At 38.6% G+C, this 14,434-nt stretch overlaps 1 protein-coding gene across 1 annotated transcript in view; it reads right to left on the reverse strand.

The window, feature by feature from the left end:
* The window catches only part of LOC137192539 (receptor tyrosine-protein kinase erbB-4-like), a 351,735-nt gene that overhangs the window by 51,562 nt on the left and 285,739 nt on the right, over window positions 1-14,434 (reverse strand). Inside the window, exon 20 of the mRNA XM_067603312.1 lies at window positions 9,290-9,475. Within this exon, the coding sequence (XP_067459413.1) occupies window positions 9,290-9,475 (186 nt within the window). The remainder of the gene's footprint in view (window positions 1-9,289; window positions 9,476-14,434) is intronic.

The raw sequence follows: 14,434 nt of genomic DNA on the forward strand, positions 1-14,434 counted from the left end.
AGCTCATAGAAAGGCCCACACATAGTTGAAGCATGCTTGTTGCCACGCTTACGCAGCCTCGTTCTTAACCTCATTATCACAACGATACTCGGAATAATCAATAACAATTAAAACAATGCAAAGCAGTTAATTGTTTTTATAGTAGACAAACCTTTCTTCAATTCCGTGGCATTCTCTTGGCTACATCCCACACTTTTTCAAATTTCTATTCAATTGCCTTGTTGAGAAAGCTTACTTTTACAGCCTCTAGGCTACATAATGATACAAAAAGACTGGCACAGCGAACGTTAACACACACACACACACACACACACACACACAGAAACAAATCTCTGTTTGCAAAGATGCGAGTGTTGGTATATCTATGTCCTTGGGGAAATAAATATAAAATCACAGGGTGAACCTGTTCTGTAATGAGTAGTGAAGGGAGCAAATATAGGGCGAAGTCTTGACATAAAGCAGTGGATAAAGATACATATCTCTGCCACAGTGTTTGTGTGTATGTGTGTATGTTTGAGAAAAGGTAAAGAAGTAGTGAGAACATTTGCAGTTTGACACTGACAGACAGAGAGAGGGAAAAGAGAATTAATTGGTAAATAAAAGAAAGACTGACAATGTGCTTTGTACGTCAAACAGTGTCTGTGTGGGTGGGTTTGTTTGTTTGTAAGTCTGGGGTCATCACAACACATATATGCGTGTGTGTATATGCATCAAATCAAATTATGAAATGTTCTCTTTGTTAATGTCTGTGTTTGCCAGGTTGGATACCTACAAGCCTTCATTTACCTGCGTGTGTGTGTGTGTGTGTCTGTGTGTTTGTGTCTGGCAGTCACTCATTAGCGTAGACCTGTCTCCCTGAGCTGCCAGTCTCATCCATTGTGTGGGCTGCCTGCAGTCATCCATTACCCCCCACCGCCCTACCTGACCACATCCATCTCTGCTCAGCAGGATGCTGTTAAAACTGTGTCACTGCCATATGTAGCTGTGTGTGTGTGTGTGTGAGAGAGAGAGAGAGAGAAAGAGAGAGAAACACAGAAACAGATATGGAGAAAGTGAGTGAATGTATTTCTCTTGGCTTGTTTGTGTGTGCGTCTGACTGACAACATGGCAAGCACAAGTCAAAGCTTTTTCTTGTTAAAATTGACCTTTGTCGGGTTAAAAAAAGAACAAAACAAGTGTAAAAAAAACTACACAACTACTACTTTTATTACTACTATAACAACAAATCAATACATTCATTTTTCCACTGCTAAGTAGCTCAGATGTCCTTCCTCCCAGCATTCTCCTCCAGGTCTCTCTGAGAAATCCCAACGTATTCTAAGGCCAGATGGGATATATGATGCTCATGTTCTGTTCTGCTTATGCCCCCTCGGTCTCCTCTCAGTTGGACATGCCCGGAAAACCTCCACATGAATCCTCATCCTGCCAATGAAACTCATTTCCTCCCCTGTTATCCACAATCTCTTTCTTTTGGTCACAACCCAGAGCTTGTGACCTTAACTGAGGGTTGGAAAGAAGAGTGACTTCCACTTCAGGCTCACCTTTATTTTCATCACAACAGTTTGTACACTCTGTCTACTGACGGAGCTCCAACCCCCTGTTGGTCTCACGCTGCATTTTACCCTCAATTGTGAACAACATCCCAAAATACTTGAATTCCTTTGTTTGGATCAAATAGGCGAATAGAGACAACAGTCTGCACATTTTCATTACAACCGATCACCTCAGCAGGTGATTTCTCTGATACTGATTAGGAGTACTACTCCAGACTTACAATTCCTGCAGACACTTAGCTCCCTGATTTAAAACTTTTATTTACATTTTTTAAATCTTTGAGCCTGCAGGCATATCATGTGTAGGTATTACTGTGGCCAAAATAATGATTTCCTGCCATTAGAAGCCTCTTAATTCTTTTCACACAAAACTGGGAAGAAGGAACTCTAATAAATCAAATGAAAATGGTCAAAAAGATCAGGCAAGTAATGGTTGACTGTACTTAATTAAGTAACACACTGCACATTCATCGATTAAATGCACTGACAGCAATTGATGTGTGTCAGCTACGGCCTGAGCATTGTTGTTAATCAAGTGCAGCCTGTATGGCCAAATTCAACCCTTTTATCAAAAGGATAATTTAAGCTGGGTGATGTTTAATGTCACAAATCACTTTCACTTTCAGACGAGGATGAGATTGCATTTTCATTAAAGACTATATATCAAATATCATTTCATTTAATCATGGATTTCCTCACAACTTTAGGAATACACTATAGATGATACATTACATTGCAGAGGTGTGGACTTGAGTCATATGACATGGACACGAGTCTGAGTTTGCTCTTCATGGCATAGGATTGTCCAACCCCAATTTAAAACCTTTCTTTTGTTACTTATTTACTCATTTTTTATCTTTGAGGCACCAGGCGTATTATGTGCATGTATTACTGCAACCAAAATAATTATTTTCTGCTGTTAGAAGCCCCTTAATTCTTTTCACTCAAAATTGGGAAGAAGCAACTCTAATGAATCAAATAAAAGTGGTCAAAAAGATATTTAGGTCATCAGGCAAGTAATGGACCGTTGAATGTGCATAATGAAGTAACAAATTGCACATTCATGGATTGAATGCACAGTGAGAGCAACTGATGTGTCAGCTACAGACTGAGCATTTCTGTTCAGATGATCAACCCTTTTATCAAAAGGATACTTTAAGCTGAATCATGTTTAACGTCACAAACCACTCTTACTTTCATTTAAGACAACTAATGCAGTGCCCATTCAAAATGTGCCTGTTCAGAACAGGCTGATTTCTCAATACCTGGGGAGAACAGTGCCCGCCCCCTAAACACCTCTCATGCAAACTATTGGTAGACGCTACAATTTACCAATGCTCCCTGAATGCCTCAAATGCAGTATATCTGGACACTACAATTTTGAGCTGAGCTGAAGTTCATCAGATGAACTGCACTATGTCTTAAACATACATACAAAGAAGCCACGTGTGAAGAACGGGAATAGAGCTTAACTCTCTAAACTTTTTCAATTCATTCGCTATGGTCACACATCAACACTGCACTTCCATGATTCCCCAGCAATCTGCCTGCTATTTTATTTTTTTTCCCTGGATTTACCTATGAACTTTAGCAATAGGCTGTTGGTGATAGCATTAAAATGCAGAGATGTGGACTTGAGTCATGAATCTGATCTTGGACTTTAGCCTTTTGACTTGGAATGACTTGGTATCCTCCCTTTGCTGAAAACATTCAATTTATGTTACAAAAAATGTGCCGCAGATAAAACAAATCATGCTGCACAAGTGGGAGGAAAAGGTGAGTACACAACAGCCTGTTATCACATTCAGACATGAAAACTTTTTAAATTTAAACTTCTCCCAATGGTATTTTACTATAGAAATACAATAGCAGCACTGAGTCCCACCTCTTTTACACTGTGCTTCAACACCACTTACGTAAAAAACAGAAAAAAAAAACAAGCATCCATTAATTCCACCTAACCAGTCCTTCACTTTGATGTGAATTGCAACTGATAAAAACATGCATAAAGCTGCTGTCAAACCAAACAGCCCTTTCAGGCTGATATTTACCCGGGAGAAGGGAGGTATTCCGGCTGCTAACATTGAATCATATACTTATTTATGCAGTCATGAAAGACCACCACAAAAAAGCTTCAGAATTAATTAGATTGGAAATCAAAGAGAGGCAGACAGCGAGAGCGAGAGATAGAGCGAGGGGAAGGGAGATAGGCGGACACTTGTTGACATTTCTAAGGGTTGCTATGTATCAAAGGCTTGACGCCTGATCTGCTTCTGTGTGTTAACATGCAGGCTTGGAGCAGGCATGCTATGTGCCACTGCTGGCTGGAATCGAACATCTGAATGCAATTTGAGGACTTTCCACAATAGACAGAGTGGGAGAAGAGAGCAGAATTCGTGTTGGTTGATAGTCAAACTAACATGGGTGGTCCATATCAAAACAGAAGGAAATGAGCAAGAGATTGAGGGGTCCAGTAGACATGGGATATAACTGGAACAGCAGTGTTTTCTTAGTTTTCTGCTTAATACATTTAACTCAATTGTTTAAATTTAAAATTATGGCAGCACTCCTTGTTCTTGTGTTCAGTTACTGTGATGATGATAAGGTAGTCAATACCAGGCATCTCCACTGTATGTCTGCATTGCACCAGGAGAAATGTATCAGAACCACAGCCATTCCTTTATTAAAGTCATTAAAAAAACTAAAAAGTAATCACATTCATTCAAGGGCAGACCTTTGTTGCCCTGAGCTAGCTGGTGCCCTTGAAAAATTGTCCCTGTGGAAATAGTATTCTACAAATTTTTTCATTTTGAATATTTTACTCTTGCTGTGACGAACAAACGTCCCATTTCATAGCAAACATTCTAAATGTATTCCATGAATATAAATAGATATATATACATTTATTGATATAAAGAATCGATAAATGAACAAAATAGACCTTCCGTACTATTGCACAATAAAAAACATTTTAAAAAATTGCCAACCTTTTTCAGCATTAATAAGACAGCATTATTAGAGGTTGCTCATAGAAGCGAGGGTTTAGAAAGTGGCAACACAGGGGAGACAGTTGGCCAGTGGGTAGCTTATAACAGGGGTCCACATAATGAGGCAACCTGCCTTATTACTGACATGACAGCAGTAATACAATATATGTACCAACAAAAGACAGAGAACTCAAATGAGCATCTATGGGAGCCTACAGCATATTCTTCTTGCATGAATGTTCAGAGAGAGAGACACACCGAGAAAAAAAGTATAGAATAACATACTGAAATAAACACAGAGAGACATGAGAGGGAGAATGCTGTAGACAGAGTAGAATTGGAAGTGAACTCAGTTTTCACTGGAACCCCGGGGGCGTATGTAATGAGTTGAAGGGAAGCATGTTTGCGTAGTCTGGTTTACCTAGAAATGACCCTGTGATACACACTGTGGGGCCTTCTTATTACACACACAGATACTCGCACAATACCTGAGTTGGAGGTAATCTAAGGCAGTAATGTATGAAAGATTTGCTGGTGAATTCGACAAACAATTCCCACTGTAAAGCTTGCTTCGATGAGGTATTCCTACCATGTAACTGAGATTCACAACTGTAACTGAAACCACGACAGCCTGTTGTATTGATGCTGTTCTGACAAAACACATCACCTTACGTCATCCTGACACAAGCCTCACAGGTACTGGGACACCAAGTTCTGCTTCAAAGGCAGAGGTGTGCAGTTCACACTAAATATTAAACAGGGAAATTAATCATGACAGCAACTGTCAGTGTTATGTATACCCTGTGCAAGCTCAACTTATGACATCATCTCCCCTCTTTCTGTCTCTTTTGGTGTCTCTTCTACCAGTTCAAAAGGATTTATGTAGAAGCCTCCAAATTGTTCCCTTTAATATCAGGGAGCTTGTCACTACAGTGCCTTACAGAAACGGTCCCGTTTTCATACTACAATGCAGCAAATAACTAGAATAATTGGATCATCACCGGTGTTTTCAAATGAAACTCGTTAAACTTCAGATGCTTTCTTCTTAGATGACAGTGAATTGAGCACAGAGGTAGAAAAAATGCTGTCAGATTGACAAAAATTGTGGTTTGAGCAATAGATTGATTTCAGTATTGCAAGAAGACATGTGATACCAAATTCCCTGTCATGCCAAGAAGGTTTACCAATATCAAACTTACAAAAAGATGTAAGATCTGGAATCTGTTTACAGCTGCAACAGTCGTAATCTAATGACTGGATGTGCCGATCCGATATTCAGTATTGATATTGGTCCAATGAAAGCCAAAAGTATTGGATTGCATATCAGAAAAAAATAAAGTTGCAAACAGATACAAACTACTGACCCTGTAATGTCATGTAAATATTTGTATACTCCCACGTTGTGTGTAAAGAGAAGAAGCAAGATGTCATTTGACAGCTCACTCATTTACATATACTTAGCAACAAGCTGAACAGCTAAATGCAAAGTGTGCTTCATCATAACAAACTTCCTCCAGACACCAAAGACAAGGCAAAGCAGAAAAAGGGAAATATTATGTTGGATGACCGACCCCTATTTATTTTCATTTCAGCTGTCCAACATCTGTAGTGTGCAGGTGTATCAGTGACTTGTTTTCAAAATGCTCAGAGAACACTGAGGCAGTGAGTTTTAACAGATGATATATGGAAATCAAATGTGTGTACTAACTCTGACAGCACACTGGATTACATATAAACTCCAAAAAGTGGCACCCCGGGATCCATTGCAGCAGCATTTTACAAGACAATGCCAGGAACATGCCAGTTACATAATGGTTGGCTTATTGACAGTTTAATAAATGATAAGGGGGGAAGATTTCTGGTTATCTGAATGGTATCAGTTCATTTTATGATAGACTGTCCCCTCTGTCTCTTTTGGTATACTGGAGTATCAGCAGACACAGTAATAGTTTTGCATTAGTATTCCTTTTGGAAATGAAAAAGTGATATCAAGCCATCTCTAACACTAAAAGCTTTAACCATGTTTGAAAGTGAATTTCATGTCCCCTAACCTACTTGACAAATTTGTGTCATGAGCAAAATATGGAAACATTTCATCCAATAAAGACAAAGCAACATAATGTCCACTTGTGAAAAGCCTCTTGAGTAAGTTGCCCAGATCAACTGAACAACACGCTGCTTGATGGTATCATATTTTGATATATCATTTTGAATATTGTAGAGGCAGTTCCAGAATTGAAACTTCTGACACTGTAGCAACACAACACTGTAAAAGCAAGAAGCAAATAAGGTGTGAACCAAGAGGAAGAGGGATAACTCAAAAAGCAAGCAGATATAATGAAGAGGAAGTGATATACTATAGTTGGTTGTAGAAAAGGGATATGGAAAGATAAAACATGAGAGGGAAAAGACATTCTGTAGCATCAGAACCCTGCATGCTTCGTAGCTCTGATGAATCTGCTCATTAGTATGACTCTCATGGTGGATCACTCCATTATTAATCTATGGCTGTGATTGTGGCCATGACAGAGAGGGAGGGCCACAGGGATGCTGCCTCAAAAATTGAAGCACTATCACTTACAAGAGCCCTGAGATCCCCGTAAGACCCATCATGAGTCGATGTATACATCCACAATAAAGATAATGAAATAATTTGCAGAAAAGATGTTTCAAGACTCAAGAGCCTGGAATAAGTTATTATGGGCACTACACTCGGGGATGTTGATGGCATTAAGTCTTAAGTGTCCCAATTCACCTTATCGGCATTCAGAGTCCTTCGTCGTGGAGGTCACTTTGTCTATGTGGTTGTGTGTGCATGAACCCATGATTGTGCATCTTATTAACTGCGACCCCTGACGGCTATTTGTGTCCCCAGGAGCTGTAGCCAATTATTGAAAACACTAAACAATACATGCTTGGGACACAGAATAATGGTGGTAAATAATACATCATTGTATCTACCCTTTATGAATTATACATCTCTCCATGTTGACAACTGTTCACAGTGGGAATATATTTTTTCATGTGTACATAGCTGATCTCCCTCCTTTTTCCGAGAAGCAATTTAGGTGATTAATTCCATACCATGAAAATATTTGTGCTACACAGCATGGGAAGTTTGTCAGTGCGGTAAGACTTAATACATATCGCTTTGGTATAAAAAAAAGCACTTCATGTGGTATGATTTTAACTGTGATCCAAAGTTTAATTTATGGTTTAATATTTTCCGGTGGAAGCTCACTGGTACTGCCTGCCTCTGATTTAGCCAAAAATGGCAACAGAAATATTTGTCTAAGATATTAAATCTAGGACTCATTTTAATACTGCTTTCCTGTTTTTTAACCCATTACTTTGCTCTCTGTGCATGACAGTTTCATCAGCTATTGACCTAATCCAGCATGTTTGGAGAGATAATTATATCATATGACACATACAGAGGTATAATGCAATCCAATACAATAGCCCTGTTATGAATACTGTTTTAGTAAATAATATAAAATGAATAAAAACATGTTTGTGAGGCTTATAATGCTCAAGTTTTGCAAGGATGGTTAGACTGTGCCAGAGAGGTTGACTCAACATTATGGTGATTTGTGAGTCTGTAATTTTTGTTCCAAATCCTACAGATACCATGAGAGACAGAGTGAGAGACTATTAGGTGTAGCTGTCACCTATTAATATTGACAGCTAAATTATAACTAATTACAATGCACATCTTCATCCATGATCCTGTACCACTGAGTTCCCTGCACTCCACACTTTCCCATACAGAGTCAAGCAAGGCTTTGAATTATTTACTTCAGCTCTCCAGAGAGGCTAGCAAGGGGCGCCGCTGTCTGCTGTTGAATCCTCCACACACACCAGCACACACTCATAGGCACTTTACCAAATCTCTAGTCCTTGTCTCAGGCTTGCAGCTATTTACAATAGACCAACACAGACATATTTTTCACTCTGGACACAGTGTAGTAATTCACTTGGTCTCTCTTAGCTGAGACATTTTGTAAAAAGATGTGTGTATGTAGTCCAAATAAAACATCTATACAGTAGGATTTCTATTGGGGAAAGGATGCATGGCGGCTTGCCACAACACAACACAAATGTGGGAAAGAGAAAACATTTAACAAGTATTGTAAAACGTGTGTAACAACAAAAGTAGATGTAGTGAGAAACAGACATCACTTGCTTACTACTAACCAAAGAAAAGGTGACAAAAAAGGGAGAAACTGAGGAAAAAGGAATTATAATAGGAACACAGCAATTATAGTGGATGAATCTATACAAAATATCATGAAAAAACAGTTAAAAACAACTTACTGAAGTATAAATCTTGTAAAGCTTTGCAAATATGAGCACAGTATTGCAAACTAATCATGAAATATAAAGCAGTGGATCCACAGTCTGCAGTAGAGATCCACATGCAGTTCAAGGGCTTTCCAACTCTCCAACTCTCCAACCTATCACATATTATTGATTCAGATAATTGCTGCAACAGTCAAAGCAGCAGAAGTGCAAATCATGATAATGAACCACTGATTAACAACTTAATCAGATAACAAAATTAATCAATATTAAAAACAACCCCTAATTTATCTGTCAACCCACCAACCTGCCAACTACCCAACCAAGCATTTGGCCAATAACCAAAACATCCAACCAGTCAATTAAGTAATAAATACACCAACCGTATCAACCAGCCATCGATGCAGCCAGTCAAACAACTAATGAAGCAACCTTTTCTATCCTTACCTTGGCAATCTGGACACACCAATTAAGCAACAGCTGGGATCCGATGTTGTCCTTGTGCTCGTGGACATAGTCAAGCAGGCACCCATGAGGCATCAGTTGTGTGACCAGCTGGATGGTGGGACTCAGGCAGACACCCAGCAGACGGACCAGGTGGGGGTGTTCCATGCTAGCCATGATCAGGGCCTCCTGAATGAGACAGATATACACTCAGGCATGTGGGGGAAAGGCTTAGGGATGAAGGTTGATATTTTAAACATTAGGTCAACAGATTCTACAATATTGTGTAGTTCAGGGAATAACCAACTGTTAAAGATTTGTATGCTTGGATTTGAAAAGCATTGTTAAAGAATCAACAAGTAGGAACTACACCACAGCTATAGTATTTCTGTGACATTGTAAAATTCAGTGTAGAATTTTGAACTTGACATTCTCCTCCAAAAGTGTAGAAGGTCACTGTAATAAAGGCGAAAAATGGCAGCTGAAGAAGAAAAGTAAAGTTTATGTTCTCAACTTTCTGTAAGCCAGGCATTTAACTCAGTTGTTCATAATCAGAATAGCTAGGATGTGTTTCTATTTGCATATTAAGAACAAAAAATATATTCAAGCACTTGTAAATACCCTATTCATAATATTTCCCTGGTATTGGGCCTTAAAATTTTTTCTTCCAGTGTCAAAAGAGAAATGCCAGAGTAAAGGTTCAAAGACTCAGCACATTCAAGAGCTGGCAGATAGAGCATCTTGTGTACAAGTATAAACTGAACTACCAAAGATCATAAGACCCCTTATTCTGTTTTAGGCTCAAGTTTCTATTGAAGCGAGCAGCAAGGTTCCACTAAGTCAGATACAGTAGAATTTTATTTAAAGCTTAGACATCAAAGTGACTTACTGCTTCACAAGACTGTCAGCAGTCTTTGTGTAAACTAAAAATGTAGTAAACACACTAAGGTGAGATTGTTGTAAGTTATGTGTTTCTGCCAAACAGTTGTGTCTTTTCAGTGGTGTACAAAGTTTGGTCTGAAATATTATCATACAGTAGCATATGCTGCTGTATAGAAAACATGTACATTTAAAGATGAAGAAGCTGCTCCAATATTTAAAGAGCTTTGAACTCACTTGTTACATCTATCTGTAGGAGGTTTAGTATTGTACAACAGCAAATATGATATATTAATCTGCAATATTGCATATGATTGTAGCATTGTAAATGCCAACATGCGTGACTTATTATTCAAATGATACAGACGCCCCATCCAGCAAATGCACCAAACACAAAAATACACCTTCATCTATTCTGTGTAACTATGTAACTACCAACACACATGAATACACACATGCACCCACACACACAAAACATTGTGACTACAAGGGTTATGGGTTGATATGACAATTCATCTTGTCATTCATCTTGTCATATCAACTAGCTGTGCAGCAAAAATATACAACATGCAGTGAGTGACGCTGGATGTGTGTTTGTGTGTGTGTGTGTGTGTGTGTGTGTGTGTGTGTGTGTGTGTGAGCGTAACGGAGAGACAGATATATACCCCGTGTAAAGCTTCACTGAGCACTGACAGAGAGATACAACCACAACGCAGTCTAGGATTTATATGGCTCAAGTATTACAACACTTGCATAATCAGATCCCTGCTCGTGTGCTGGAGATGTTCGGTGGTGGCAGTACATAACGGTGATGGTAAATCAGACTCCATGTCTGTGAGAGACCAGGTCTTTCTGTCTGCCTGCTGTTTGACTGCCGTTTAAGTAAACATATGTTTAAAGGATGATTCTAGGGTTCAACTGTCACTGTGACATGGCATTCTAAGACCTGTGAGATACTATTTTTGTGGTTGTACAAGGGGTTTTTTAACTTCTTGTACCGCTGTTGCACCACAAGGGGAAATTTGTTTTTATAGACTGATATGAAAGGAATCTCCTCAACAACTTAAAAAAGGCTCTTTCACAGTGTTTCATAGTTTATTAAACTGATGTATTTTCTTTGTGCATAATTAAGATTGAGAAATGTACTGCAGTGTTTTTAGAAAGCTGAACAAGATGCATTTAATCTCTCTCTGGGTATATTTTACCTTATACTGCTACAGCCTTCACATTAGTCTGGCAGCATTCTATTCAGACTTATACCATGTTAAGAGTGATATAGAAATGTTAAGATTGCCATTGTGACTTTCACGTAAAACTGTCTGGCACTTATTCAGACACGAGACATGTTAAATTGCTATCAGATGGAGCGTAAAGGGGTGCATGTCTGAAAGGGGCTCTAAGTAAACAACTAACAGAACTATTGACTACACAGCACTCAGCCTTTTAGGTATAGTTAAGATTTAATCAAACTCTGTTCCATTTAATTTGATTTGTCTGAATCCTTATCTTATACTGCTTGAAAAACGTATGCTGTTTGGAATTATGCTGATAGGCTGATAAATTATAAAGAAATCAAGTAGGGGGTATGTTTCTACTGTTTGTGTGTACATATATGGGTGTATAGATATGTATTGTAAGAGAGAAAGAAGAAGACTGTGTGTGTGTATGTTTAGTAATAATCTGTTTAGATAGCCCAATGTGGATACTTGGCTAAAAATACACTGAGGAAAAAGATAGTTCTTCAACATTTCTTTAGCCTCTGGAAACGTAACTTTCGAGCTAAGATAACCTAAAGCATAAAAGACCATAACTGTTGTGCTTTTTAGTACAGTGCCTTCAGATTTCATTTCATTCCCCGCTGATTATTTCTCATTTTGCTGTTGAACAAAGTCAAATTAAAACATAATGAAAGAGGATTTAAAAAAAAAAAAAAAAAAAAAAACTCTCGTTAAAGTAAATTTCTATAAAGTTAAAAAGAAATGAGGTGTTTGCATGTGTTCAAAGTTATATTAAAATTAAAATCCGCCAATTGCAGTATTGGGAAAAGTAGTCACCCCATTCGCTTTAACAACCTAAACACAAAGAGATGTGTTCAGTTTTCTTTAGTAATCACATTAAATATGCAAACAACGTTTCGTTGTTTGCCTTAGTTTGAGGTTATTTTCAAATACTTTCAAACTGTGAAAAAACTCAATGGGAGTGATATTTTTTCCTCAGGAAGTGTAGGTATTGTTGTAACTGTTTTTCTGAGGCACTGTGTAACTTTGTCTTAAGAAGCACTTTGCAAAGTTAATTATAGTTTTATAAATGTGTTGTATCTATGCATGTATTTTTTTTGTTGCTCTAGTCTGTTTGACACTAACAGAGAGTAAAAACTAAGCAAAACCTTAATGAAAAGAACAGAATATTATCATTTTCATGAACAAGGGAAACAGCATTACTGAATACAATTTCCAAGGACAAACCATAAGAGTATATCCTGCTTCAGTGAAAACAAGCCTTGAGCAGTAGTTTGGCCTTCAGCAGGAATAACATAGTGCACCCTGTCTGCCTGTAGCCACTATTACGATTACACACAAGCACACACACTCAAACACACAGGCATACATATAAATGTGTGACAGTCTTGCACGATATTGACACCCTGTCCTCTTGCTAGGCCCTGGTAGCAGGGAGTTGTAATGTAATGTGTTGTAATTTCGTTGCGGGGCTAAACACGCCCATTTGACTCAATGTGATACTATGATTTGATTGCTGTTTAAAAGGATGAGCTTCCCTCTTCGGAACCCTCAAAAGATAAGGAACACAGGTGAGTATCAGAGACAAGGGCATAATAAGAGAGACTGGAAAAACTCCATCCACTGGGAAACATATTCACACACACGCATACACACACAAAGACGATCAATCCTCAGTGACATTCTTTAAACAGTCAGTGGCAAGTGAGTGTGGCCTGCAGCGAGAAGGTCAGCAGTCAGAATTCCCAGACGGGCTGAGAAAATATGGATGGGTAAAGTAAATGAATGGCGCTCTCCTCCCCTTCTGTAACTACCACTGATGTTCCCTTGAGCAAAAGCTGAGCCCCTAGCTGCTCTGGAGTCAATAGAAGAAGACTGTGGAAATGGATGACTGTGAAGTGAGGTACCATTGGAAAATAAGATGGAGCCTTAACGATTTTACTGGGAGGCAAACGAAATGAATAAAGCAAACATCAACAAAATTGGACTGGACTCTTCCACTGTTATTATGTTTGGGTATGTAAATGTATTTTCTTCCACTTTATGTAAATGCATCTTCTAGTAAATTGTATATCTCAAAATAGAGTTATGTTTCAGTTAGATTTCTCTCTCCTCCTGCTGCTGCTTCCTTGTTACACACAATTTGTTTAAAAGTCCACTCCTCCACTGCCTGGGTGAACTTTAAATCATTCAAATATAGGTGAATTTTATTATTTCCCCTTCATATTGACTGGTTAGCACACAACAACCACAGTGAAAGGATATCCAGCATGCTATGTTAATAAAAGCTCATTTGCTACATGCAGCTTTGTCACACAACCCATCTCAGTGAGTGTTGAATGAAGGCTGGGGGCGAAGGGCTGGCTTTGTGTCATGGTATGCATACATGGAGCCGTGTACATATCAGGAAATGTATGTAAATGCATGTTTTTTTTTCTAATACATGAATATGCATGGTTTATACCCTACTTTATTGTACCTCTCCCTCTGTATATACTATGACCACATATAACCTTGTTGTGTCTCCCTTCTGATTGTCAAACAAGGACTCAAAGCACACCGAGCATAAAATATACAGTAACACACGTAGGTTATTCATCAAAGACATGATAAAAATAGAAATGCTAACACTCCAAAATTCTTCCTCTCAGACTGTCAAACTAAGTGCAAAACATGAGTGCAATTGGGTCGATGTGTGTGTGCCTGGGTTTGCATCTGTACGTGTGTTGATGGGAGTTATTTCATCTGCATTGCATCATCATGGGGTAATAATTTAGATTTTTTTCACTTTTCTTTTTGAAATGAGCTGAGGCTGTGAATGTTTTATAAATGGGGCCATGTGCACTGTGCTTGGGAGCCTGTGGCATGGTGTATGTGTGTGTATGTGTATATATAAGGGTCCTAGGGGCCTCTGATGGTTTCTTTTCTGGTCTCTATGTAATCGAAGTGTAGTACTTAATAGCTTAATTTCACCAATGGAGTGGATGTGTAAGTTGTGAAAAGTGGTTTCAATCACTTGGTGAAATTAAGC

This window comes from Thunnus thynnus, chromosome 11, assembly GCF_963924715.1.
Source record: "Thunnus thynnus chromosome 11, fThuThy2.1, whole genome shotgun sequence".
Classification (NCBI taxonomy): Eukaryota; Metazoa; Chordata; class Actinopteri; order Scombriformes; family Scombridae; genus Thunnus; species Thunnus thynnus.